Here is a 27,923-nt window from a genome sequence, read left to right as displayed (position 1 = left end):
CCAATAGATTAGTAATTACAAAAAAACAAAGCTGACCATATCATATAGTAAATATACTGACGAACTGGCAGCATAATTCCACACCACCATGCAGGCCTGTGCGTGGTCTCATCTCATTATCTTCAATACAGTCTCAGATGTTCAATACAGCCACAGTTACTGCAATCTCAGCCCCCTCTAGGGAGACTTATGGACTCATCATAACAAGAATGCCATATTTAGCTGAGAGAGGAGCCAGTGTTTCCTTAGAAACTGAAAACCTTTTAGACATATTACAGATACTGTCTGGAAAATAACTAACAATACTTGCAATAAAATACTCAGAGCACCTTTAGATGGAAATCTGTTAACATTCTACAGTATATGGCATGCCATGTATTGATTGAAACAGGATACAGGAGGTCATATTATACATGAATAACATCAAGTTCAGTGGTTGCCATGGCGCCGCCAAGGCAGAAAGCTCTAAATATTGTGCAGATTTTCATTATTTTAAGTGTTTTTAATTGCATTTTTTCAATCAACTTCTTTAGTTTTTGTTAACTTAATGAGGGTTGATCTGAAATAACTGGTGGTAAATAACTGGTGGTAACCCACGGAGTTGCAGGCCTGATGACGGCAAGCCAGTTTATTTAGCTTGGCTAGCTAGCTAGTTAGCTGGCTAATGGTATTTGAATGATGCATTCACATCACCTGCTTTTTGTTTAACCTGTCCCGGTTCCTGAAAGGATGTGGACTGCGGTGTGAGGGAATGGCAGAGGCTCGCCTCATAGGGAACTGTTCCAGACTACTGTCGAGGTGTGGTGGTCTTTTCTAGCGCTTTTACAGTCGTGAAGCATCACCCAGGTGGGTGCTACACTTTGATAGTGGATGATCCAGGCTACTCACGGAGGAGATGATGTGCCTGATGAAGAGCTCCGGGCCTATCTACCAGTATCTGACTGACGTTTTCTCCCTGCCAGTCTGTATCATCGATGCTCCCTACCCTCAAGCTACTGCTACTAACTGCCTTTCCCAACTGCCTAGACATCTGAAGCTGTGGAAGACCAACCATGAACTGCCAGATCCCTACATTTGTTTTTGTTTTCAAAGTGACAGATGGTTTGTAATGAAAAGCGCTATATAAAATAAATATATTATTATTATTATTATTATTACTTCAGAGCTTTAACGCACCACCATTATTTTAAGGTCAAAGTAAAAAGCTGACATTCAACATCATGCAATGTTTATTTCCCTTGTGTGTGCGCAAAGCCTTCTTTTACAAGCCTTTACTGTGTCAGCTAGTTTAACACACATCTTCAGAGGCACCACCTGGGATGTCACGTCGATTAAGCTGTCTCACAATCTACACACACACTCACAAGTGTACATGCACAAGCAAAATCCATGCCTGGTGCCAGCTTAGAATGGCTCCAGCCAGCACTATAGCCTATGAATATTTAAATAAATGCTGTAATCACTTAGCATTTAGGAGACCATCAAAATGTATGTGATGCTTTAAACGCTGGAATACTAGGCATTAATTTTTCAGGACAAGCTCATCTACATCATCCAGGAAGCCTCATTTCCGCCTATTCATTTTTCATAGTACAGTAAGGCTATGCTGCTGGAGCCACTGTATGCCCACATTTAAAGAGGTAGTTGAAGGAATTTCTAATTGAAAAGGTGGAATAAGGTCATTGATACATTATGGAAAGAAAAAAACAATTCCAATTCTGTTAATGGGGAGTTGAGTAGTTCAGAGCTACACAGGGTTGAGGTATATTCCAATTCAATTCAGGAGTTTACTGATTAAAGCATGGGATCTGTATCAACATTGGGCCAACAACTATGCACAAAACACTAACACAGACAGAAATCCCAGTGTGGGAGCAATAAAAGAGACGGGAGGACAGATTGATGAGATGAGAGCACTGAAGTATTTTAGGAGAAATTCTGACATGTCACCACAGCTCACGGTCCCTGGTGGACTTTAATCAAATCTCTTCAGGCCCCTGGTGATGGATTCTCATTTAGAGCTTCATCTCTGAAAGTCTAACTCCGGGAAAAGTGGAAAGCAGTCTCAGACAGCTTGGAGGGAACATTTATTACTAACCTGTCAGATATTAAACTATCTGCACTCATTGGCGCATGCAGAGCTACCACCGGCATTTCTCATCAGGATTACATAAAAGTAAGACCTAAAAGGCTTGCCAGGATTCGAAAATGCACAGATGCTAAATCTAAGAGGGTTTATAGATAATATCGTGAAGGAAGTGAACAAACCCGAAAAGCCTTGAGCTTAACATTGATACAGCTCATTAGATAACATTAATATCCATTTGGACACCAAAACCAATGTGCAAAACTAGAATCTGTTCATTGGTCGGTCAAGCCAAGTAATTAACAATACACAATCCTTAATTTGCTGCAAATAACACTTATCAGTGTTCAGCACCGGTTCAGGTACAAAATACTGTAGATGTGGTAACTGAGCACCACCAGGTCCATTGAGAATGGGTTGTCAAGGGGTGGTATGGATACCTCTTCCCAACACCAGTGCCGAGGCATCGATTGGACAATTAATCGCTGCATTCACACACCTACATTTGCATATGCTTGTTATATGAGATATTCCCCAGAGAGAGTGGGAAAAGAATGGACATGACAGCTGCCATCTTGAAACTGTGGACGGCCTCCTGAAATGGATGACAACGGCTGCTTTCCAGTTATCTCTGATCAGTTGGATATAACTATTCCAGGAGGAGCAGAGAAACACTGGATTGTCAATCAGGCTGCTGCCAAATTCTCTGCAAAGATTACTTTTAAAATGACAACAAAGAGCGTTCACCCCTTCTGAAGCAGAAAGTCCGGGCGTTGTGGCTCTCTTGGCATGCCATCACAGTAATACACTTATCCTGGGTTTGGAAATGAGTCGAGCAAAACGCCATCTGTCCGAAGTGGAGGCTTTGTTTGATAAACCTTAGTCTTGGGAGATCTCCATTTAAAAGAGTTGGAGTGAGTGGTGGTTAAATCAGCTTCACTCAAATGTCAGCGAGCTAAGGGAGCTAACTGGGCTAACTGGGCTTGGTAGGGCCAGTATCAAAACTGGTCTGTGTGAGGATGATAAGGGTCTCCAAAGCCTAACAGCTTTGTATATGAAATGTTCTTTACATGACTGCACTGTGTAACATATTGGGAAGCACTTCATGCAAAGTACATAAAATCAACATATACAGTCAGGTCCAAAATTATTGGTACCCTTGACAAAGATGAGCAAAAAAGACAAAAATAAATAATACAAATACTGAGCTATATTGTATGCTCAAAAAGGTTTGGAAATTACATTATTTTATACTAATACAATTGCTCAGAGAAAGTAATATTTTAATAGATAGGGGTCAAAATTATTGCCACCCGTTTTCAATACCTTACCTTGTGTATGGCTGTTACGGTGAACCGGCAGTCAAGAGTCATGACTGCAGTCAAACATCTCATTCCAAAATCATGGGCATTAATATGGAGTTGGTCCCCCCTTTGCTGCTATAACAGCCTCCAGTCTTCTGTAAAGGCTTTCCACTAGATGTTGGAACATTACTACGGGGACTTGCTTACATTCAGCCACAAGAGCATTAGTGATGTTGGGCGATTAGGCCTGGCTCGCAGTCGGCGTTCCAATTCATCCCAAAGGTGTTCGATGTGGTTGAGGTCAGGGCTCTGTGCAGGCCAGTCAAGTTCTTCAACACCGATCTCGACAAACCATTTCTGTATGGACCTCGCTTTGCGCACGGGGGCATTGTCATGCTGAAACAGGAAAGGGCCTTCCCCAAACTGCTGCCACAAAGTTGGAAGCACAGAATCATCTAGAATGTCACTGTATACTGTAGTTTTAAGATTTCCCTTCACTGCAACTAACGGGCCTAGCCCGAACCATGAAAAACAGCTCCAGACCATTATTCCCCCTCCACCAAACTTTACACTTGGCACTATGCATTGGGGCAGGTAGCGTTCTCCTGGCATCCGCCAAACCCAGATTCGTCCGCCGGACTGCCAGATGGTGAAGCGTGATTCAGGCCTCGGTGTAACGCTCATTCCTTCGACAATAAACGCGAATCTGACCATCACCCCTGGTGAGACAAAACTGTGAAGAGCACTTTTTGCCAGTCCTGTCTGATCCAGTGATGGTGGGTTTGTGCCCATAGGCGACGTTGTTGCCGGTGATATCTGGTGAGGACCTGCCTTACAACAGGCCTACAAGCCCTCAGTCCAGCCTCTCTCAGCCTATTGCGGACTGTCTGAGACCTGATGGAGGGATTGTGCGTTCCTGGTGTAGCTCGGGCAGTTGCTGTTGCCATCCTGTACCTGTCCCGCAGGTGTGATGTTCGGATGTACCGATCCTGTGCAGGTGTTGTTACATGTGGTCTGCCACTGCGAGGACGATCAGCTGTCCGTCCTGTCTCCCTGTAGCGCTGTCTTAGGCGTCTCACAGTACGGACTTTGCAATTTATTGCCCTGGCCACATCTGCAGTCCTCATGCCTCCTTGCAGCATGACTAAGGCACGTTCACGCAGATGAACAGGGACCCTGGGCATCTTTCTTTTGGTGTTTTTCAGAGTCAGTAGAAAGGCCTCTTTAATGTCCTAAGTTTTCATAACTGTGACCTTAATTGCCTACCGTCTGTAAGCTGTTAGTGTCTTAACGACCGTTCCACAGGTGCATGTTCATTAATTGTTTATGGTTCATTGAACAAGCATGGGAAACATGTTTAAAGCCTTTACAATGAAGATCTGTGAAGTTATTTGGATTTTTACGAATTATCTTTGAAAGACAGGTTCCTGAAAAGGGGACGTTTCTTTTTTTCCCAGAGTTTATTTGGGATGAATTGCAACGCCGACTGCGAACCAGGCCTAATCGTTCAACATCAGTACCCGACCTCACTAATGTTCGTGGCTGAACGGAAGCAAGTCCCCACAGGAATGTTCCCAACATCTAGTGGAAAGCCTTCCCAGAAGAGTGGAGGCTATTTTGGCAGCAAACGGGGGACCAACTCCATATTAATGCCCATGATTTTGGAATGAGATGTTCGACGAGCAGATGTCCACATACTTTTGGTAATGTAGTGTACATTCATGTCACACACACCTGCTGCTACCAGGCTCTTATTTACTATTGCTAATAGTGCACAATTTAAAAACACTTGCCCACCAATCCCCCCTTCACTGACACACGTGTAAATATTGTACTAGAAATCGTCCCTTCCTGTATTATACTATACTAAAATGTCTATTCTATCTTTATATTGGATTATTTCTTAACGTGGTTGCACATTGTTGAGAAGAACCCTGTAAGCATTGTTGGACAGTGTATACCATGTTTTTACTATACATACAACTAATACAATTTGAAATATGAAACTTCTAATAAATAACGTACACTTCCTAAAAAAAAATCCTATAGCTGGGGCTGAGCTACAAATGTGTGCAAAGAATGGAGAAGAAACACATATTTCAGAACAGTAGCCTATTTTTTGCCAACAGTGAGTGAGCTATTATAATCTTAATTTATGACTATCCAATCTACTCATCACATTAGGAATAGTAGACTATCTTACATTAGTATGCAAATGCGAAGATGGATGCATGCAATGCTTTATAATAAAGGTGATTTTTTGGAGAGAAAAAAAAGCTTCCCCAAACTTGAAACTCACGCACCGTCTATGAGCCCAGGCATTCATCGGAGCCAAATCTCACATCCACATTTTGATAATATCCTTAAGGTATCCAACTACTGAGCATTGTGCTTATATGATCGATAGCACCCTTAGAAACAAGATGGTGCATCTTTATCCTGCCCAGGGAACTAGAACATTAAATAAGACCTGAATAAAAACTCCACAAAAGCAAAACTTCATATGACAAAAAATACTTGAAACTCAAGGACAGTGTAGAAGGCACTTCATTTTGTTAAAAAACGATATCTGACCGAAGACTTTCCCAATTCCTTCCAAATCCTTAACAAACCAGCACAAAATAACGTCTCCCCAAGCGTTAGCCTGGATAAGTCAGGCCTGCTGCTTTATTGAGGGCACCATGGTTGCGCTCGCAGGCTTCAGGGAAAAGTGTTAGCGATGATAAATGAGAGGACGGTGGAGGGTTGAAGGCCCGTTGCCCAGTGGAGACAGCCTGTAATACTCTAATTGTCTCTGTGTGCGAGTGGGAGGATGGCAGTGGGAGAAGTGTTCGGCATGGCAGAGGATAGTTCAACACACACAGCCCCCATCAATACCAGGAGGAAGCGGCCTGGTTTAACATGCAGCTGGTAAAAAAGAAGAGCAGACTTCAGGGCCAACAGAAAATGAACGAATGGAGAAAAAAGCTACTTAAAATGGGCAGATTTAAAGCTGCAATATGTATGATTTTGGGCGACCCGCCCAAATTCACAGAAATGTGTGTTATAGATCTGTCATTCTCATTGAAAGCAAGTCTAAGTGGAAGATCTGGTCTATGTGCTCTAGTTCTATTCTTGCCGTTCCTAAGTTTAATTTTTGCGTCTTTTACTTTCGGTTTTTACACCCCCTTCAAACAGCTGAAAACACAATATTTTTGGTTATGGAAAATATATTTGATAGCGGTTTAGATGGTACAATTATTCTCTACACCAGTGGTCACCAACCTTTTCTAAGTCAAGATCACTGAGTCAAAATGCAAGCCGACATCTACCGCTCAGATTTTTTTTCCAAAACGTAAGCCTATGCAACATGAACCAATTAAAAACAGTTCTGTAGCAATGAGGTTTGTGCAGTAGGCTATAGGCCCAATACATTAGCACTGCATATTGGCTACGCTTGAATTGACCTGCCAACGTTGTTCTTCTCAGACCATTCTGCCTCGCACCCGACTCACAGTCCCTCCTCTCTCCCTCCCTCCGGTGAGAAAAGGGGTCAATCTTCCAGCTGATGGCGAAACCTAAGTCGCACAGCATTATTTCTGCCTCATGCGCAAATTAATGGTGTTACTCCTATGACCAGAGAAAGATAAATATTCCTCAATATTAAAAAAAGACAAGCAGCAAATAACGCAAGCTTATCGAGACACTTTGCTATACTTATTCATTGCAGCTGCAGCGCCGCTTGTAGTGTGAGTGGAATTAGGGAGGAAGCACATTTTATGGCTTATAAAACTGTTGAACAAAGTGTTGACAGTGCTGAATAACAACTTAAACATACGCTTAATCATAATAACAGCAGCTCTTTGCTGTATTTGTTGAGTCTCTCTCTAGTCATGGTTTTAAAAGTGTTGAAATCTCACATTATCAACTTTGCTGTGCGTTCAAGGCTTCTTTTACCAGTCTATGGCTCGAGGAAACTGTGCCTACACGGTGATCTGAGTCATCTGATTGGCTAGTAGTAGGCCTATGGGTGCACTTGATTTTCTCTCTGGGCCTGCCGGGTAGGCAGAGTTCTACCTTCAGACACATGAAATGCTTCAAAATGGGAACACCTTGCCTTCCCAGCGCCAGGACTGCTGAATCTAGTGCGCCTACCACCAACAGTGCAAAATGAATTAAAACAATAGGAATGCAAGGCTTTACCATTGGGTTTTTTACAGAAATGTTTGGTGATCGACTAGGAATGGCTTGGAGATCGACCAGTTGGTGACCACTGCTCTACACTATACTTGCTTGTTTTGTCACATAAACTGATACTAGGCGAACTATTCCAATTTAGCAACCAGGAAATGGCAGAGCGATTTTTACATAGTGCATCTTTAAAGAAAGATGGGAAATGTGGCTTCTGATCCCAATGAAAGGCAGGACAATTGTGAAGTGTTAATCAATGTCTGATTTAACCCAATAGGAGGTATTTGATGTGGACGCCGGGGAGCCAGTCGAACGAGGTCAGGGGGGATGTGTATGATAATCCCGCCCATGACTCCGCCCATGATGTTGCATTAATTTTCCCCTTATTTGGTGGATTTGTCTCCCGCGTTGCTGAAAAGGCCAAATAGGAGGGCTAAAAAGAGCAGGCGACGTGAGGTAGGCTATACACCAGAGTGATAGGAGGCATCAGAAGAGAATGCTGGAAGGGGGATTAGAGAAATGCCGCCCTAACACCTCCGGAGCATCTATCACTGCAAGCCAGCATTAATGTAATGGCACTGGGTGTGTTTGATTGACACAGAAGGAGAGAAAGAAAGAGTACAGGCATGGTAATCCTGCTGAGGTTGAAGACAAGAATTTTCATTTTCACATTACGCAAGACGAATTCAGCAGGCGGGCAGCCTGACACAGGCTGAGAAGAGGGAGATTTAATATTACACGGAGAGGAAGAGAGGCACTGGCCTCTGCTGAAGACACCCCAGATGCTTTGTGACCTGGGTCTTACATAAGACATAAGACAAGGCACTTCTCTCTCATAGTCTCATCCTCACGTGGCAGGAGTGGCGCCGACTCAGCTGGCGATAGAGACGCTCTATGGAGCGTTTGGTATTTGTCTGCAGAAAAGCATGTCCCCTTTTGTGAAGATAACACTTCACATCACTCACTAGAGGGGCTGACATTAATGACCCTGTAAAGTACCACTGTGCTTGTCCCATTCTCTCCTCAATGAATTCTGTTCCAATCTAAAAGCTAACTGCTACATCGGCGCCAGGGGACTCTGCGTTCCACGTCTGACATAGGCTGAAGAGGAGAGAATGTTCCTTATGCCTTTGTTACAAAGATGAGGGGGAAGAGAGTGGCTCTCACTTTTAGAGACTGCCTATCCTTTTGAAGCTAGACTGGAGTTCAATGGCAGCATCCTGACAGAAGTATCACTTTTAACAGCCAAGGTTTAATGTAGCGCTAGTGAAGAGGAGCTAGTGCCTGGAGTCAAACCCATTCAGGATGGGATGGATATGCTTTTTAAGAGGGGGGTGGGGGGGAGAAATTGTAATGTAAAATGGAGGAGAGACAGACTTACCTCAGTGTGCTGCTTGCTGGCTTCTCTTCTGGCAGCGTTCTCCTTCAGTCTCTTCTCCTGTGGGAGAGAAGAGGAGAATGAGTTTAGAGCAATGTCAGTCTGACCAGATTCTGGTTTCGTATATCTCTGACAATCCATGCCTTTCAGGGCAGGTTGTTTTGGGGTGAAATGGCTGTATTTCATTAGATTGTCAGAGATTCCATGAGAGGATATGCTTTGTCTTTTTTGTTCTATGTAGCTTTTGTTTTATGAGATTCTCTGGTTACTGCCTCTAAGCTAAGAAATTGTCCATGGGTCATAGGAGAGAGGGGGCGAGAGGACGGCAGGAAAGAGAGCAGAGAGAGGAGTGGAGGTTAGACAGGTTGCAATAGAGTATCAAGGCAGCCACATCCTTCAGGCGGGACAAAACACACCAAACAAATCTAAACAAAATGGCTGACATGCAAAACACAGTCCAAAATAAAGCAGACCTCTGCCATCATCATTTGACCAACACGGCATATTCAGGGAGAACTGACCACAGTAAACGACCTGACACAGGAGTGAAACCCCCGCCGGAGGGGGAAATAAGGATAGTGTGATAAAACGGAAGCCTATTTAGATGCGGCGGGAGAACGCATTTGGAAATGTCAGCAGCTGATTCTTGAGTTCTTAATTTCTGCTCCAAATGTCACCCAGTAAAAACCAGTTTGCATTAGAATGTGTGTGTGTGTGTGTGTGTGTGTATTAGGGTTGAATATTTTCCCTGTATTTTACAAAATGTTCCATCCAGAGAATAAATTAGTAATCCAGTATTTCCCGCCCAAACCGGAAGTGTCATTCTAAAGCATATAGATTTGATTAGAGCTTTGATCGGCATGAAAATTAAAGCCTGATGCTACCTGAGCCTGATGAGCCATAAATTAAAATACATTTTATGAGCCTACATTAATGACATTTTATGAGCCCAAGCCCAAATGATTGTGCCATTATCCAATACATAGAGCCTATGATACTGTATAGGCTACCGCACAATACGCACAACAGAAAAGCCCATAGATGTAGCTATGCTCTCTTGTGTAAATAAATGAAACTAGCTCCAGTAGGCTAATCTTTGAGTGTGGACTGTATTACTGTACTGTATGGACTGGAATTACGCACCTCGTTCAAACCATGCAACTGGGAGAGAACATGCAATGCTGGTGCAGGACATGCTGCCTACAAAGTTTTCCACTCCTATCAGCCAAAAACAAGAAGAAGCGGCTCGAGTGGGCATGTGATCACCAACACTGGACAATTGAGCAGTGGAAAAACATTGCCTGGTCCAAAGAGTACAGGTTCCTGTTGCATCATGCTGATGGCAGAGTCAGGATTTGGCGTAAGCAGCTTGAGTCCATAGCCCCATCCTGCCCTAACCCTTTCTCTCTATTGTTGCATCATTCCTTCCTTGCTTTCAACAGTTAAATGAAATACGTTTAGTTGTCTTTATCTTCATCATTGTAATGACATGCTTGAATAATTTAGGACTAGAATAAGATGCAGACGGCTTTCACTTCTCTTCAGGAAGATTGAATGGTTATGGATCTGAATAAATAACTGCTATAGCATACCGCCATCACGTGTTCCCTCTTCTTTCAAACTCCCTCTGAGTTCTATTGGCTGCTGTATTTAACATTCAGCAAACAAGAGCTTGCATCCCTCTTCGAATAGTCTATTAGTATAAGAAATGCTAAAAAGAAATGTCCAGCAAGCTACAATGCCTTCAGAAAGTATTCATACCCCATGTTTTGGTCACTGGCCTACACACAATACCCCATAATGACAAAGTGGAATCATGTTTTTGGAAATGTTCACAAATTAATTAAAAAATGAAATGTCTTGAGCCAATAAGTATTCAACCCCTTTGTTATGGCAAGCCTAAACAACAAAGGGGTGTAGCTGTTAGCGGTTATGGTATGAAGGTTTGGCTTGTAACGTTTTTTTTTCTTCACCTGATCACAGACAGCTGTTGTGTTGTGCACTGAAGTCAACAAGCAAAGGTAAAAGGTGAGAGGAGAGCGTGTAGATGCGAGAAGGAATTATACAACGAGCAAAGTGATGATGCTGTTTGTATGTCGCTGCTATGAAAGTGAACTGTTTGTGCAGGTGATCAGGGCTGTATTCATTCCGCCGATTCTGTTGAAAAACATTTCTTAAATGGAAGCAAACGGAACGAAAAATGTGTCCAATAGAAACTAGTTTGCAACTGTTTGGACTAATGATTACGCCCTAGATCAACTAGATGCAGGCAAGAGTGTGCAAGGCGGTATTGAATGTGTCACTGTCTGTCACCTTGATTACTCAAATTTGTCTCTACATTATAAACTTTCATTTACAGGCTAGGTTGTAGCAACCTCATGATGGGTATAGGGAAAATGTGAGTATCATGTAGTAGCCTAAACCTATCGATGTTACATTGAGCTGGGTGAATGGAATATGAATGAGTCATCCAATATGCTTTAATAGAAATAAGGCCATGCAACAAAAATAATAGTCCTCCCTAATCTTAAACAGCACCGACCGCCACTGGTGGGTGTGTGTGTGTGGTGGGGAGGGAATGGCTGCTGTCCTCCAGCCATCCTCTCCCTCTTCATTTGTCCCTGATATGGGAGGAAGGCTAGCTCCTGGCTCTCATTCGTTTTCAGGCCACGAGGTATGAGCATTCTAAAGAGCTAGCAAGGCGCACTGGACCGTGACAGAATGAAAATATGGGAATCTACCCTGGCCCAGCCTCCAAACTGTGCAGAAAAGTGGTGGCGGGAGACAGATAGCAAGACCATAAGAAAGGAAGTGGGAGAAGAGAGAGAGAACACCAGAGGGAGTCGTGACTAACCAATAAGTTATAAATCTATTAAAGACGGTCTGGGGAGAGTAACACCATTTCCCCGCTGAGCCGCCCTCCATTAGTATGGGCCACGGACACCAGACTAGTAACTGCCCATCTAGTTGGCAGTCTGTCAGCATGCCTTCAGTCCCTCAGTCAGTGTGCTGTGTGCAGTTACAGTAGCTACAGTGGTCCAGAGCGGTGAGTTGGCTTTCTACTGTAGAAGTATGGGACAAAAATGATGATCCGAACCAAAATGATCCAATTGTCACTGAAATCAAATGATGACAACAGTGGTTGAGTGGGGCCTTAGTACAGCCAGAGAATGAGGAGGGATATTTAGCAAACCAGCCAGCCAGGAATGATTCATGTTGGTGCATGCTGCTAATTGATTTCTGGACACGCGTCTGAGTGTCGGAGGCAGTGCGATGCACAGAAATTGAAATGGATTTTTAGAGCGTCTGTTTTTCCCTTCACACGTCAGCCATCATCACAACAACCATTCTTGGCAATGCTCGGCGAGCACGACAAATGAACGGGACAAGGCGTTAATCACAACAGCCAAGCCTAATAGACGTGCAGGGGAGTTCCTGAGGCATAACTTAATTGTCGAGACAATGAGATGAGCCACTCGAGGGCCGCCCTTTACGGGGGGAGGTGGCTCACCTACACAACACTTCAGCAGAGCTAATGCATGCTTGACATTAACCACATTGAGTAACGTCATACTATATTTTAAAAAATCACAACAGATATGAGACCAAAATGTATGCACTCACTAACTGTAAGTCGCTCTGGATAAGAGCGTCTGCTAAAATGACTAAAATGTAAAAGTGGTGGAAACAGGTAGTTTTATAAATGGCGACAATTTGTTCATTCGACATGGTGGGATGTTTTTGTGTCTGTAAAATTAACAGCACTGGTGGGAAAATGCGCATATTTTCTTTATGTGGATTTCAGAATATTAGAATGAAAACCTGTCGCCAATTGGATGGAAACCTAGCTACTGTCAATGTTTTTGTAGACAGGATAGAGGACAGGCCTCAGTTGGGTAGTTTCATTGGGCTCATTCAGCTTACAAGCATTACTCCTTGGTCTAAGGAACGGATATAGGTTTTGATGAACTGTAACCTTTACTAGTAAAGTGAAATAGTAGTGGGGTATTTAGCTTTAGGTTAATTGTGTTGAAGGTAATTGTATAGCATAAGAGTGAAAACTAAAATCCTGACATTGACTACACTGCTAAAATGACTTAATTCTGTTCTATATGAGTTTTCTACACATTGTGCAACGTTTATATTCCCTCATCAATACTCACCACAACACCTGCCTTCCAAAGTCCAATCATTACTGCCTCCAATCAAATCATAAGATAATCATCTCATAAAATAAAAATAAGGTAGCAACGAGCGGGCGAGACAATAGAATCCAGAAGTCAATATTTATCCCAGCAGTCAATATTTATCCACTGGCAAGAAAAGTACTTTATCTGCAAATCAGATAAGCTGAACAAACTTTCTGCAGTTATTTTAGTGGAGAGAAACGAAGCTTGCTCTCAAAAATATTAACTGAACCTAATCTCCCCCAGTCTGCCTGCGGGCTCCCAAGTTGTGTGCCAGACTCAGACATCTCAGTTATTTTCATTTGGGTTTCATCCTACGATATACTATATATATATATATATATATATATATATATATATATATATATATATATATATATATATATATATGGCCTTATAAATATAACCTGGAGTGGAGGGACGGGTGTAGCAGGACAGGCTTAGCCTTCTCCTCTGGGCAAATCTAGAACACTCGTATCCAAACAGAGTTTGAGCCACAGTACCGTACTAGCCCACATTTTAGAGCTTTTATTGCAGTAGAACTGAGCCTTTTTTCCCCAACTTACATTTTGACCTTGTTATACATAAACGCTAAAATAGGCAATTAGATATCAATCAAGTTTATTGGTATATATAAGCCCAATACAAGGCCCATAAAGACCACCTGGTTTCTGATAAGTATTTACTCCCCTAATCTAACAGGTTATTGAATTTAATGTGCAGAGCCCATTTTGAAGCCCATTTAACGCTTGGCCTTGCCTTCCCTTTCATCTGGTCTCCACTGATATTGTGCAGCTCCAACAGCTACTTCAAGTCATTCCAGAGACCCATCTGGCCCACGCCTGTCCTCAATCACTTTGAGGTAATAACCTTGGGGCGTGTGTGTATCTGTGAGTGCGTATCTGTAAATGTGTGTGTGCATCTGTGTCTATGTGTATCTGTGCGTATGTGTGAGTGTGCACGTGTCACAGCTGTGACATTTATTTTTCATACCTGCTGGATGGAGAGTGGGGAGATTAAGTTAGAGCCTTTAACTGGCTCCATTGACAGCGATACATATAAACATCCAACCAGGTGCCGAGGTACCATAAGGGACCTTGAAGCAGTAACAATTCAGGAATATATTATGTAATGTATATTATGATTATGCAGTTTGTACTTCTTCATTGTCAAGGCTTTTTTTAAATTCTCTTCAGTGCAGTAGATCACCATTAGGATAAAATGCAGCCTCCCCAAATGATGCAGGGAAATAATCGACTAACCTTCTCCTGCCCCTGAGGCTGCTGTATGGTCTAGTGGAGCAACCGTCTGACGCTGTGTCTGCACTACAGTCTTACCCTGCTTTTTCTGATTCTGTCATTACCCGTCTACAGTCCTGCCTGCTTTTTCTGATTCTGTCATTACCCGTCTACAGTCCTGCCTGCTTTTTCTGATTCTGTCATTACCCGTCTACAGTCCTGCCTGCTATTTCTGATTCTGTCATTACCCGTCTACAGTCCTGCCTGCTTTTTCTGCTTGATGTCATGCAGTTTTTTTACTGACCTTTACGGCTGTGTGGCATTCTTAACCTGTGTGTTTGTTTAACTTAACGGTTCTACTACAGTCTTACCCTGTGTTTCTCTTTGACTTTACGTCTGTACTCAAGCTTGTCAAACTCCTGGTCCTCTCGGCGCAGCCTCTCTCTGGCCTCCTCCACATTGATGCCTGACGTGCCATCATCTTCCTCCCCCTCTGTGGCTGGCACCGCCGTCCTCTGGAGCGGGGGCCACTGCTGCACCATCTGGAGAGCGAGGGGCATTGATCAACACACAGTTAAATCACAACACTGCAACGGTGCCATCTCATTTTCAGCTGGATAGGAATCAACACATATGCACACAAAAACATTTACCCACACACAAATGCACACAAAAACATTTACACACACACATTTTAGTCTCCTTAATTACATTTTCACCTGGCTGGGCATCAATACAGCCAACACAACTAAACATCACAGGTGCCATCTAATTTTCTCTGAATTATGTTAGTGATGGTAACGGAATTACGCTGAGACTCAGAATTTTTATTTTTGTATACCAAAGGAAAACCATTGAAATCAAAGTTTAATAAACCATACAACTATGCACAAGGACAATTTTTTCAGTTCCACAGAAAATGTCACAAAAACACATTTACAGGAAGAACTGTGCAGATACAAAGTTTGGTAACAAGATAAAACTGAGGGAGATTTTACTGTAATGAATAAATAAATAAAAGAATTACTGGAAAAACAGTGCAGATGCAACGTTTGGTAACAGAATTAAGGTAAAATCTACCAAGCTTTGCATCTGCACATGTTTTATTTATGAAAATGTCATTGTGCAAATTATTCAATGTAGTCAATGTGCATAGAGTTGTATGGTTTGTTAAACTTTGAAATCAATGGTTTTTGTTTTGGCAGACATTTTAAAGTGATGTCTAAGTAAATCCGTTACCGTGGAATTGCCCATAAACAAACTGGTTATGACAATAAGTGGTCCTCTCATTTAGCTGATGCAGAGTCTGAAGCCACCAAAAAGTGTTATTACTGGATCTGACTCAAAATACAATGTAATGTAGAGAAATGTTTGTACAAACCTGTCCCTCTTCAGTGAAGACTAATTTGGTGTTGACTTGGAAGTTTCTCTTCAGGACTTTCTTGGCCTCTTTGAACTTAGTCTCTTTTTCGGTTTTCTTTATGGTGTTACTGTCACTTTCCTGTGATGAGAAGGGAAATGATCACAATGCTGGATATATTCACATTTATAAACTGGGTGGTTCGAGCCCTGAATGCTGATTAGCTGACAGCCGTGGTATATGAGACCATATACCACGGGTATGACAAAACATTTATTTTTACTGCTCTAATTACATTGGTAACAAGTTTATATTAGCAATAAGGGACCTCAGGGATTTTTGATATATGGCCAATATACCACTGCTAAGGGCTGTTCTTATGCACGACGCAACGCAGAGTGCCTGGACACAGCCCTTAGCCGTGGTATACTGGCTATACCTCCACCCCTCAGGCCTTATTGCTTAAATAAACCTAACAATTTAACTGCTAATGTAACACCTCATAATATTGATCATGTTGACTTCACTGCCTGAAAGTCAGTCCCTTCTACTCTTGGCTACAGGTAGCTAGACAATTTTGCCATTATGTCAGCAGGTTAAGACTGTAGACTCAGGAATGCTGACCAAGACAAACAAAGCATCATTACAGAGAACCACTAGGGCTGTCCACACATTGCTTCAGCAGATTTGTTTGCCTAACTGTGCAACAAAATGAAATTCCCAGCCCCTGATAGAGGGTAGTTTTGCCATCTCTATTGGTAGGAAAAAGTTGAATTCTTATCAAATTGTGTCAAACAATTTACAGGGCAACTGGCCTATCTTCTGAAGTAGGAATCAAGACGAAGGTCACTGGTACACTACAGCAGCCTTTCTTAAAGTACTGTCTCAAAGTGGGTCTCGGATCAATTGAATTTACCACAGGTGGACTCCAATCAAGTTGTAGAAACATCAATGATGATCAATGGAAACAGGATGCACCTGAGCTCAATTTCAAGTCTCATAGCAAAGGGTCTAAATACTTATGTAAACAAGGTATTTGTTTTTTTTATCTTGAATAAATATGCAAACATTTCAAAAAAACTGTTTTCAGTTTGTCATTATGTGGTATTGTGTGTAGATTGATGAGGAACGTTTTAGAATAATGCTGTAAAAGAAATGTGGAAAAAGTCAAGGGGTCTCTATACTTTCCGAACGCCCTGTATATAAATAATAATCCATCAGTCTGGGTCTCAACTTCCTGTTGAGAGTTAGAATAATATACTACACAAGGTGCCATTTCGAAATTTGATTGTGCATCAGTTTCTCTTGTTATGTTAGTCACTGACAGTCGCTCAATTAGCCATGTCAGCAAAAAAAGAATTTGATTGGTAAGTTATTCAAGGCTGCTATCTAAACTTGTAGTAATCATGCCCAAATACGTGCCCAGGGCCCCTTTTGTTTTGTTAGTCACACTCACTCAGATATCATATTAACCTTTTCACACGTGAGTTCCAAATATCTCTAACGGTCGCCCCAGCGTGAGTTGTTTTATGCACGTAATGTCAGAATGCACTCACTGTTCCAAAATGTGATTGTTACGCAACAGGACTATTAACCAGCGCTGCCTGCTAATTATCTATAGGCTGTTTCAACTTGTTAATTTGAAATTATTTTCTAACAACAGTTTGAATTGAGGTGTGTTCCGCCTCCTCATTAATTCACATAGAAGTAGCCCATTTCAGTGTTGCAGACAATTTATGTTTGATGCTTTACTGAACTGGACAAACTTCTCTCTTTGAGGAGAGCCCAATCACTTCCCCAGTGTTTCCGCAGATCAAGTATGCAGACATTTGCACAGTCTTGCACGAACTGGCACATTTTCCAGCTGGCATTGCTTTAGTTGTTGTTTTCCTTACAAATAATAACTTTGGACATGTGTGGGTTCCTATCAAAGTAAGTGTCTTATTTTCTGTACATCGTGTTGTTGTTTCTCCATGTGGTCCTCTGTAGCTCAATTGGTAGAGCATGGCGCTTGTAACGCCAGGGTAGTGGGTTCGATCTCCGGGACCACCCATTCGTAAAAATGTATGCGCACATGACTGTAAGTCGCTTTGGATAAAATCGTCTGCTAAATGGCATATTATTATGTATGTATGGAGCATAATGTATTTACAGTTTTATTCACGTTTTTAAGTACTGGTGACAAATAATGCATACCGATTAATGCATAGATTGTAACGGACACCTATGATGTGTGTAAAATACTTTTTTGAAGGTTCTACTGATTATAATGAGCTAATGCTAAGCTATTTGCCAGTTATGTGTGGCGCCATGTTTGTTGACATTATACAATGCATTCTGGGTGTCATGTAAACGACTGTCAGACCAAAGATGTTATAATGCGATGAAGGAATGGTTCACTCCTCTTTCAAGTAAACTTCCGGAAGTGGATGATCGTAGACAACACACCTCCTTCAACATGCATACTGCAAACAGACTAAACTCATCTTCTCTCCTCTTACTATCTTTGGTTGACGCGAAAAAACAAACTACCCATCGTCGGATTACTTCTGATTTTTAGAAAGTGTTTTACTCAATTATTTTGATCACCTGTGATGTGATTAATTATAAATAGTAATTGCTATTAGCTAATTCATATTGTGGTTTCTGTTAGCCGAGAGTTATCTAAATATGACGGCTTGTGTTACGTCAATCTTTCCTCAGCTAGCGCTAGGACTAATGTAGCCTACTTTTGAGAATGTCTGAACATTGCATCCAAAAATAAACTGGTCACATTCAGGACATAACTTTGTAAGGACTGTGTTTGTGCAAATGTTTCTGTGAAAAAACAGCGTGGCTAGCTCAAATGCTGACTGTTGCGTCAATTGAAACTGGAAGTTCTAAATAAGCGTTCTAATCACACCGGTTTGAGTGTACACTGCAGGGACCACTGTAGAATGATCACACCCGTTTGTTGGTACGTGTGAAAAGGTTAACATGGCATGAATCATGGCAAAATGTGTAGAATTGCATGAAATTTGCTATAAAATTGCTACATTTTCTCTCCACCCCATGGCAAATTGTGTACAATTGCAGGAAATTAACTTTAAAACTAGTAAGTCTGTTTAGTTACCAAGGCAACTACTGTCTTTCTAGTAAACTTGCTAGCTATTTCAGTGGATGTTGAAAAAATTTCTACCTGCAAATGAACAGATTTCTAGCGATAAATGTGTTAAATTATAGCCATGGTATAAAAGGGATAATCAACTCGGGGCTCTGGAAAATAATGCAACTCAATGGAAGGTTAGTTACACTCCTCTAGCGTGTCGAGGAACACACCTTCCACGTCGTTCATTATTATTCAAGAAATGAACACATTTTCAATTCCTCCTCTAACTAGAATCTGGCCCAAATACAACTTGTAGGCTTTACAGCGTTCCAATGTTTGCCCAGATTATAGATAATCTCTGGTTAAGCGGTTGACAAGGACACTAAGCATAACATAAATAAAAGGGAATCTGATGAACGTTTCTCCTTTCACTCCAAAAATTGGCATTTTGCGACAGTGATTATTCCCTAGGAACAAACTATGTTGTCAATGTAGTCAAAGCAGAGGGAAAATCTACTTTCCTTGTCACAATCCAATGAATGTCCTTCCCCATATCCAGAGTGATATAGAAAGCGCTTTTGCCTAGGGTCTTAATCAAACAAGCCCTTGGAATATGACTTGACTAACCAGCAGTAGACTCTGCTGAGTTGGCACTCTGAAGATAACATAAATATTGCATGCCAGATTATTAAGAAACCATTTTTCACTTCAGAGTGACCCAGGGCTACAAGGCACTGCCTCATTGGCCAGTTTCAGAATTTCTCATTTTCACCACACAATTTATGTAGGTGTGCTCACTTAACCATATATTGACGTATTTGGGGTCAATTGGCAAGGTGGTGCATTTTATGGAGCAATAAATGATGTAATTCCTCCCTTGGGGACATTGATCGCCATCTTCAATTAGGAATAACTGAGGTGAGTTTTTGCTAGAGAGAAAAATGTGATAAAAAAAGATGTGGCATTAGAAAGAAAAAAACAGCCCATGAAAATGTTGGCTATTATGCTGGGATGCTTTGTCATATCGAAAGATATTAGATTTCCCCCACCCAAATGAAGGAGATAATTGTTAATTTTCTCAATAGAAATAGAATGAAATAATTAATAGAACGGACGTTCCAATTCAAGTCAATGACATGATAATGGGTGGACTGGCAGCCATTTTGAGTGTAGCCATGCCAGGAAGTAAAAACAGAAAGTGTACCCTTCAATCTGTGCTGTGATTTGTTGAGTCAACTCAACTGACATTACAACAAATTCATTCCATTGCATGAGCCACATCATTTGAATGAACATTCTACATTACCATGGCAATCCAGCATCAGTTGATAGAACATTCCAAATTAGCATGGAAATTATTGCATCACAATACCAGGAAGCCATTGCGAGTGTACCCATGAGTTTCATTCAGCCAACTACTGAATTAGACATCATTCAACCTGTTGCAAAATTAAATTCATAAACATAGTGAGGTCAGCACATCATTAGCAGTACATGTCAACAACTCCCCTCTGTCCCACTTCCCTTGTCAAAACCGAATCAGTAAATGTCACTCCCCCTCCTCCCCCAGTTTCCATCTCCACACAGAGAATCTAATTGGAAGGTGGCGGCGTTGGGATTCTCACCTCGGGACCTCATTTCCTAACCCTCCCAGTTTAATAAGCATTTCCCACAGGTGGCACCGAGTCTCGCCGCGATTCTGAATCAATTAAATATCATTGGGTGTGAAGTTATTGCTCTGCATTTATGGCAAAATTATGGGCCCTGTCGAAAAGAAATTATTGAGAAAAAAAATTATTTGAGGAGAAATCCAATACCAGCAGTTTGCATTGCATTCTGTATGCATTTGAAAATATTTAAGGAGATGGGGTCTACGGAGTCAATTCTTACCCCCATCTATATTTCAGACATGTTTTATCCCTATTTAAGAGCATGTCTTAGCGATTTGCTGTGCTCTCCTCGACCTTTGGACTAAGCAAAATCATAGCATTATAGATATTTCCAGTGCATGTTGCTCTTATCTTTAAAGGTTTAAATGTTCTCAAGGTTAGGTAGCTGGCAGATTGGCTTCTTGAATGGGAGCGACAATAAAGGAAATTTGCGATAAGTGAGCTGAGCAGCTAGAGTCGACAAGCTGTTTTCGGTGCGATGGAACTCACTAATCTAAAAGGGTCCTACCTTTCAAAGTTGAACAAAATCTTAGTTAAAAAGATTATTAGCATTTTTGTACGTATTTAGCAATTTTGTTAGGCAAGGATATCAAACAAACAAACTTCAACAATGATTCAGGTGAAGCCAAAAGACTTAATGAAATGTGATGCTTAGACACATTATCAAAGTATATCATAAGCAGAGGGTAAGTTAAATCTTGCAGAGGGGTGATTTATTGCTTGTTCCATCGATGGACAGTTGTGCATTGAGGAGCATTCCTCTCCCTGTCAGCCGAAGCTGCCCATCCTGACATGAATGGCTGAGGGCAACTTAAATCGACTAGAGTAAGAATCAGACGCTCATCAATCAATCCTTCAATCAACGGGCCGGCTCAAACACCACTGTCAACAGGGGGGAATGGGGGCGTCAAAACATTGTGAAAGGACTTCGCATTATGCAATGGATGGAGTCTGATAGCTTGAGATCTAGTCTGATAGCTTGAGTTCTTCCTTTTACTCATTAGTATACTGAAGTGTGGGTCCCATTTTCAAGAGCTGAAATAAAAGATCCAGAAATGTTCCATACGCACAAAAAGCTTATTTCTCTCAAATTTTGTGCACAAATTTGGGGAAAAAGTCATTCTGATTGGCTGGGTCTGGCTCCCCAATGGGTGGACCTGGCTCCCAAGTGGGTGGGCCTATGCCCTCCCAGGCACTAACATGGCTGCGCCCCTGCCCAGTCATGTGAAATCCATAGATTAGGGAATAATGAATTTATTTCAATTGACTGATTTCCTTCTATGAACTATAACTCAGTAAAATCTTTGAAATTGTTGCGTTTATATTTTTGTTCAGTATAGTTTTAAAGTAAAGGAGAGGAAGACAACAATGAACTAACACAACTGAGGTGCAACCTAATCTAACACTAACACATTTCTAAATTGAATAAATGTTCCCTGAGGCTCAGTGTCAAAGTATTTCATCACATTTGCTAAATGCCAGATTGACAGTAATAACTCTATAGCACTTACTCGGTAAACAAAACACAGCATGCACCAGCCTTAAGTCATCTAAGGTAGATAGTTAAGGTACACTACATGACCAAAAGTATGTGGACACCTGCTTGTGGAACCTCTCATTCCAAAATCATGGGCATTAATATGGAGTCGGTCCCCCCTTTGCTGCTATAACAGCCTCCACTCTTCTGGGAAGGCTTTCCACCAGATGTTGGAACATTGCTGCGGGGACTTGCTTCCATTCAGCCACAAGAGCATTAGTGAGGTCGGGCACTGATGTTGGGCTATTAGGCCTGGCTCACAGTTGGCGTTCCAATTCATCCCAAAGGTGTTCAATGGGGTTGAGGTCAGGGCTCTGTGCAGGCCAGTCAAGTTCTTCCACACCGATCTTAACAAACATTTCTGTATGGACCTCGCTTTGTGCACGGGGGCATCGTCATGCTGAAACAGGAAAGGGCCTTCCCCAAACTGCTGCCACAAAGTTAGAAGCACAGAATTATCTAGAATGTCACTGTATACTGTAGCGTTAAGATTTCCCTCCACTGGAACTAAGGGGCCTAGCCCGAACCATGAAAAACAGCCCCAGACCATTACTCCTCCTCCACCAAACTTTACAGTTGGCACTATGCAGTCGGGCAGGTAGCGTTCTACGGGCATCCGCCAAACCCAGATTCGTCCTTCGGACTGCCAGATGGTGAAGCGTGATTCATCACTCCAGAGAATGCATTTCCACTGCTCCAGAGCAATGGTGGCGAGCTTTACACTGCTCCAGCCGATGCTTGACATTTCGCATGGTGATCTTAGGCTTGTGTGCAGCTGCTCAGCCATGGAAACCATTTCATGAAACTCCCGAAGAACAGTTATTGTGCTGACGTTGCTTCCAGAGGCAGTTTGGAACTCGATAGTTAGTGTTGCAACCGAGGAGAGACGATTTTGACGCGCTACGCACTTCAGCACTACCACTTTGCGGCTGAGCCGTTGTTGGTCCTAGATGTTTCCACTTCAAAATAACAGCATTTACAGTTGACCGGGGCAGGTCTAGCAGGGCAGAAATTTGACAAACTGAATGGTTGGAAAGGTGGCATCAAATACAGAGCCACGTTGAAAGTCACTGAGCTCTTCAGTAAGGCCATTCTACTGCCAATGTTTGTCTATGGAGATTGCATGGGTGTGTGCTCGATTTTATACACCTGTCAGCAATGGGTGTGGTTGAAAAAGTGGAATCCACTAATTTGAAGGGGTGTCCACATACTTTTGCATATATAGTGTATATCAAAAATCAGAATATATTAGGCTAGAGCTTCCGAAAAAACACCAATAGGCTTTGAAAAATAACTGAAATTCTAGCATTTTCTATTATATCATATCATAAGCGTTTAGCATACCATCTCTACGATAGGCCTTAACAAGGCGATGTCCAACGGATTTGTTTTTGGCAGGAGACAGTTTCAACAGTCTCTTCAAAGTGAGGGTGAGGGGACGACAAGGATGCAATTAGCATAATGAAATTGCCGTGCTGTGCGTTCACGATGAAAGGTGTCATTTGACCCAGAGGACTGTCGACAGGCTCTTGTCCTCTCCTGAGATTGCTATTGCGGGCTGCTCTCACGATTGCTTCAATCAATCTCATCCTCACAAAGCTGCATTTTAAAGGACATCTCCTGGGAACCAGGGATGTGTTATTATGTATGGCTATCACCACCTCAAAGACAGATGCTGAAGATTAACGATGGCAATAACATGTGAAGCCCTATTAATGTTTAGTGATCAAAAATAATAAATTCATATTACGTTATCCGATGATAGAACGTACGTGATTGACCCTAATATTTTTTTGTTAAAGCTTTTTTTTTTTTATAACAAAATGTGTGCTTTTTTAAATACAAATGGAGTGTTATAGAAGGCACCAGACACTTTTTTTTTGCAATTTCACTTGTTTTGAGTAACGTACCCCAACCAGCGATTCACTTCCTTATCCTCGTTGTGCAGAACGGGGCTCCGAAAAACATGAACTAACACCCAAATACGTCATTTGAGAAATGGAAAAGCTCTCAGTATAGTGATGCACGTCTTTAAAATGTTATACAATGTGTAATTTCTAACTTTATGCACAAGGTTACAGTGCATTCGGAAAGTATTCAGACCCCTTCACTTTTTCCACATTTTGTTACGTTACAGCCTTATTCTAAAATTGATTAATTCTTTATTTATTTTTTCCCCCTCAGCAATCTATACACAATACCCAATAATGAAAAAATAAAGCAAAAGCAGGTTCTTAGAAATGTATCAAAACAAATAATGAAATATTACATTTACATAAGTATTCAGACCCTTTACTCAGCACTTTATTGAAGCACCTTTGGCAGCGATTACAGCATAGTCTCTTCTTGGGTATGACGCTACAAGCTTGGCACACCTGTATTTGGGGAGTTTCTCCCATTCTTCTCTGCAGATCCTCTCAAGCTCTGTCAGGTTGGATGGAGAGCGTCGCTGCACGGCTATTTTCAGGTCTCTCCAGAGATGTTCGATCTGGTTCAAGTCCCGGCTCTGGCTGGGCCACTCAAGGACATTCAGAGACTTGTCCCGAAGGCACTCCTGCGTTGTCTTGGCTGTGTGCTTAGGGTCGATGTCCTGTTGGAAGGTGAACCTTTGCCCCAGTCTGAGGTCCTGAGCGCTCTGGAGCAGGTTTTCATCAAGGATCTCTATGTACTTTGCTCCGTTCATCTCTCTCTCTCGATCCTGACTAGTCTCCCAGTCCCTGAAGCTCAAAAACATCCCCACAGCATAATGCTGCCACCACCATGCTTCACCGTAGGGATGGTGCCAGGTTTCCTCCATACATGACGTTTGGCATTTAGGCCAAAGAGTTCAATCTTGGTTTCATCAGACCAGAGAATCTTGTTTCTCATGGTCTGAGAGTCCTTTAGGTGCCTTTTGGCAAACTCCAAGCGGGCTGTCATGTGCCTTTTACTGAGGAGTGGCTTCCGTCTGGCCACTCTACCAGAAAGGCCTGATTGGTGGAGTGCTGCAGAGATGGTTGTCCTTCTGGAAGGTTCTCCCATCTCCACAGAGGAACTCTGGAGCTCTTTCAGAGTGACCATCGGGTTCTTGGTCACCTCCCTGACCAAGGCCCTTCTCCCCCGATTGCTCAGTTTGGCCGGGCAGCCAGCTCTAGAAAGAGTCTTGGTGGTTCCAAACTTCTTCCATTTAAGAATGACGGAGGCCACTGTGTTCTTGGGGACCTTCAATGCTGCAGAAATGTTTTGGTACCCTTCCCCAGATCTGTGCCTCGACACAATCCTGTCTCGGAGCTCTACAGACAATTCCTTCGACCTCATGGCTTGGTTTTTGCTCTGACATGCACTGTCAACTGTGGGACCTTATATAGACAGGTGTGTGCCTTTCCAAATCATGTCCAACCAATTGAATTTACCACAGGTGGACTCCAATCAAGTTGTAGAAACATCTCAAGGATGATCAATGGAAACAGGATGCACCTGAGCTCAATTTCGACTCTCATAGCAAATGGTCTAAATACTTACGTAAATAATCTGTTTTTTATTTTCAATACAATTGCAAAAACATCTACAAACTTGTTTTCACTTTGCCATTATGGGGTATTGTGTGTAGATTCATTAGTCTTTTTTATTTATTTATTCCATTTTAGAATAAGGCTGTAACGTAACTAAATGTTGAAAAAGTGAAGGGGTCTGAATACTTTAAGAATGCACTGCATATTCCATTTTGATGCGACTCGAGCGATACCTCTCCATCCATTCTAGCAGCAGGCTACATGGAGAATGGAACAGCTGTATAGGGGAAACGGGTTGAGTTGCACAAAATGGAATATAATGTTGCGGATACATTTTGGAATGACAATTTCATGTGTACAACATCTAAAGACCTGCATCACTATACTGAGAGCGTTTCTGTCTCTAAAGGACCTATTTGGGTGTTTTTGGCGCATGTGTTCATGTTTTTTTAGAAACCCCCGTACTGCACAAAGAAAGTTGAGGAAGTGAATTGCTAGTTGGGGTAAGTCTCTCAAAAACAAGTGAAATCGCAAAAAGAAAGTGTCTGGACCATCTATAACATGCAATTTACATGCGAGATTTAGTTGTAAAAAAGAAAACTTCTCCTTTAAGGAATGAAATTAGTAGAGTATGAATATGCTCTATACCTAGTGCCAGAAGATCGCAGACATTAGAGTCATACATTATTGATCTTTTAAAGATGCACTATGCAGGAATCGCTCTGTCATTTCCTGGTTGCAAAGATTATAATAGTTTGCCTCATTTTAGTTTATGTGACAAAACAAGTAACTATAGTGTAGAGAATCATTGTACCATCTAAACCTGGTACAAACCTGGTTTATCCTATACCTGGGATAGGATAAAGTAATCCTTCTACACCCCCTTACCCCACCCCAAAAAAAAAAAAATGATAAGGTGAATGCACCAATTTGTAAGTCGCTCTGGATAAGAGGGTCTGCTAAATGACGAAAAATGTAAAAATGTAAAACTGCTGTGAAATATCTTATCCATAACCAAAAATATTGTATTTTCAGCTGTTGAACAAAACCGAAGTAAAAGACGCAAAAACTAAACTTAAGACCTGGGAGCATAGAAATAGCATATATAGAACAGATCTACCGCTTCTTAGACTTGCTTTCAATGAAAGTGACAGCTTTGTAACACATTTCCATGTGAATTTGGTCAGGTCACCCAAAAAGTGTCGTATTGTAGCTTTAAAACATGTCAAGTGGTACAACGTCAATTCAACCAATAATTATTGAAAACACCTCTACCTAAAGGAGCTTCCCAACCCCTCTAGGACAGGATCAGGTCAGAAGACAATAGAAGTGAGGGGGCTTTCTGTTTCACCGGGTACAATGACAATCTCAGAGGTAATAGAGCGGCTGGATTGAAAAGCTGGGGTGACAGGGGTGAGGTCACCCGATCTCTATTGAGAAGGAGATAAAAGCACTCCCAGCCATAGAGCCCAGACAGCGATCGTGACAGTGGCACAACTTAATGTCACATGCTGAAGGTAAAGTATATGGTATTTGCAGAAAAGGGAGACAAAGCTTCCCTAGGAGTTTGTGTAAACTCTGAAAGTTGCCCAGTCTCTTGGATATTCATTAACTCTTATGTGGAACGTTAACTTATTCAGGTCAAGAAATCCCTATATTATAAACCCTTAATTTCATATAAAATTGCCTAAAAATACATTTAACTGACAAACAGCCTCTCATAAGACTGTAAATGATCTAACGTAAATGTGGCCATTTCACTCAATCGACACTAAGTGTACAAAACATTAACACCTGGTCGTTCCATGACAGACTGACCAGGTGAATCCAGGTGAACGCTATGATCCCTTATTGATTTCACTTTTTAAATCCACTTCAAATCCGTGTAAATGGAGGGGAGGAGACAGGTTAAAGAAGGATTGTTTGGCCTTGAGACAATTGAGACATGGATTGTGTATGTGTGCCATTCAGAGGGTGAACAGGCAAGAACAAATATTTACGTTTCTTTGGACGGGGTATGGTAGTGGGTGCCAGGCGTACCGGTTTGTGTCAAGAACTGCAACGCTGCTGGGTTATTCACGCTCAACATTTTACCATGTGTATCAAGAATGGTCCACCACCCAAAGGACATCCAGGCAACTTGACACAACTGTGGGAAGCATTGGAGTCAACATTGGCCAGCATCCTTGTGGAATGTGTTCAACACCTTGTAGAGTCCATGACCTGAATAATTGAGGCTGTTCTGAGGGCAAGGGGGGGGGGGGGGGGGGGGGGGGGGGCAACTCAATATTAGGAAGTTGTTCATAATGTTTTCAAAAAAATAAAAAATATTCTCACTCCATTTAAAGACGGTGAATCATGTCGGACTAGATGGAAATCCACCACTCCGCAGCCTCCCACACTCCAGCTGAAGG

General features: G+C 41.9%; 1 protein-coding gene across 2 annotated transcripts in view; it reads right to left on the bottom strand.

The window, feature by feature from the left end:
* The window catches only part of LOC311135603 (putative ATP-dependent RNA helicase DDX10), a 61,184-nt gene that overhangs the window by 10,706 nt on the left and 22,555 nt on the right, over positions 1 to 27,923 (bottom strand). For both annotated transcript variants that reach the window (XM_084169615.1, XM_084169616.1), the window contains exons 14-16: positions 15,745 to 15,864; positions 14,735 to 14,905; positions 8,942 to 8,998 (exon numbers count right to left, since the gene is read on the bottom strand). In XM_084169615.1, coding sequence (XP_084025741.1) covers positions 8,942 to 8,998; positions 14,735 to 14,905; positions 15,745 to 15,864 — 348 coding nt within the window. The remainder of the gene's footprint in view (positions 1 to 8,941; positions 8,999 to 14,734; positions 14,906 to 15,744; positions 15,865 to 27,923) is intronic.

This window comes from Coregonus lavaretus (assembly GCF_964263955.1).
Source record: "Coregonus lavaretus genome assembly, chromosome: 10".
In the NCBI taxonomy this organism is placed as follows: Eukaryota; Metazoa; Chordata; class Actinopteri; order Salmoniformes; family Salmonidae; genus Coregonus; species Coregonus lavaretus.
Note: the sequence above shows the minus strand (reverse complement) of the source record. Positions and strands in the feature narration are given on the sequence as shown.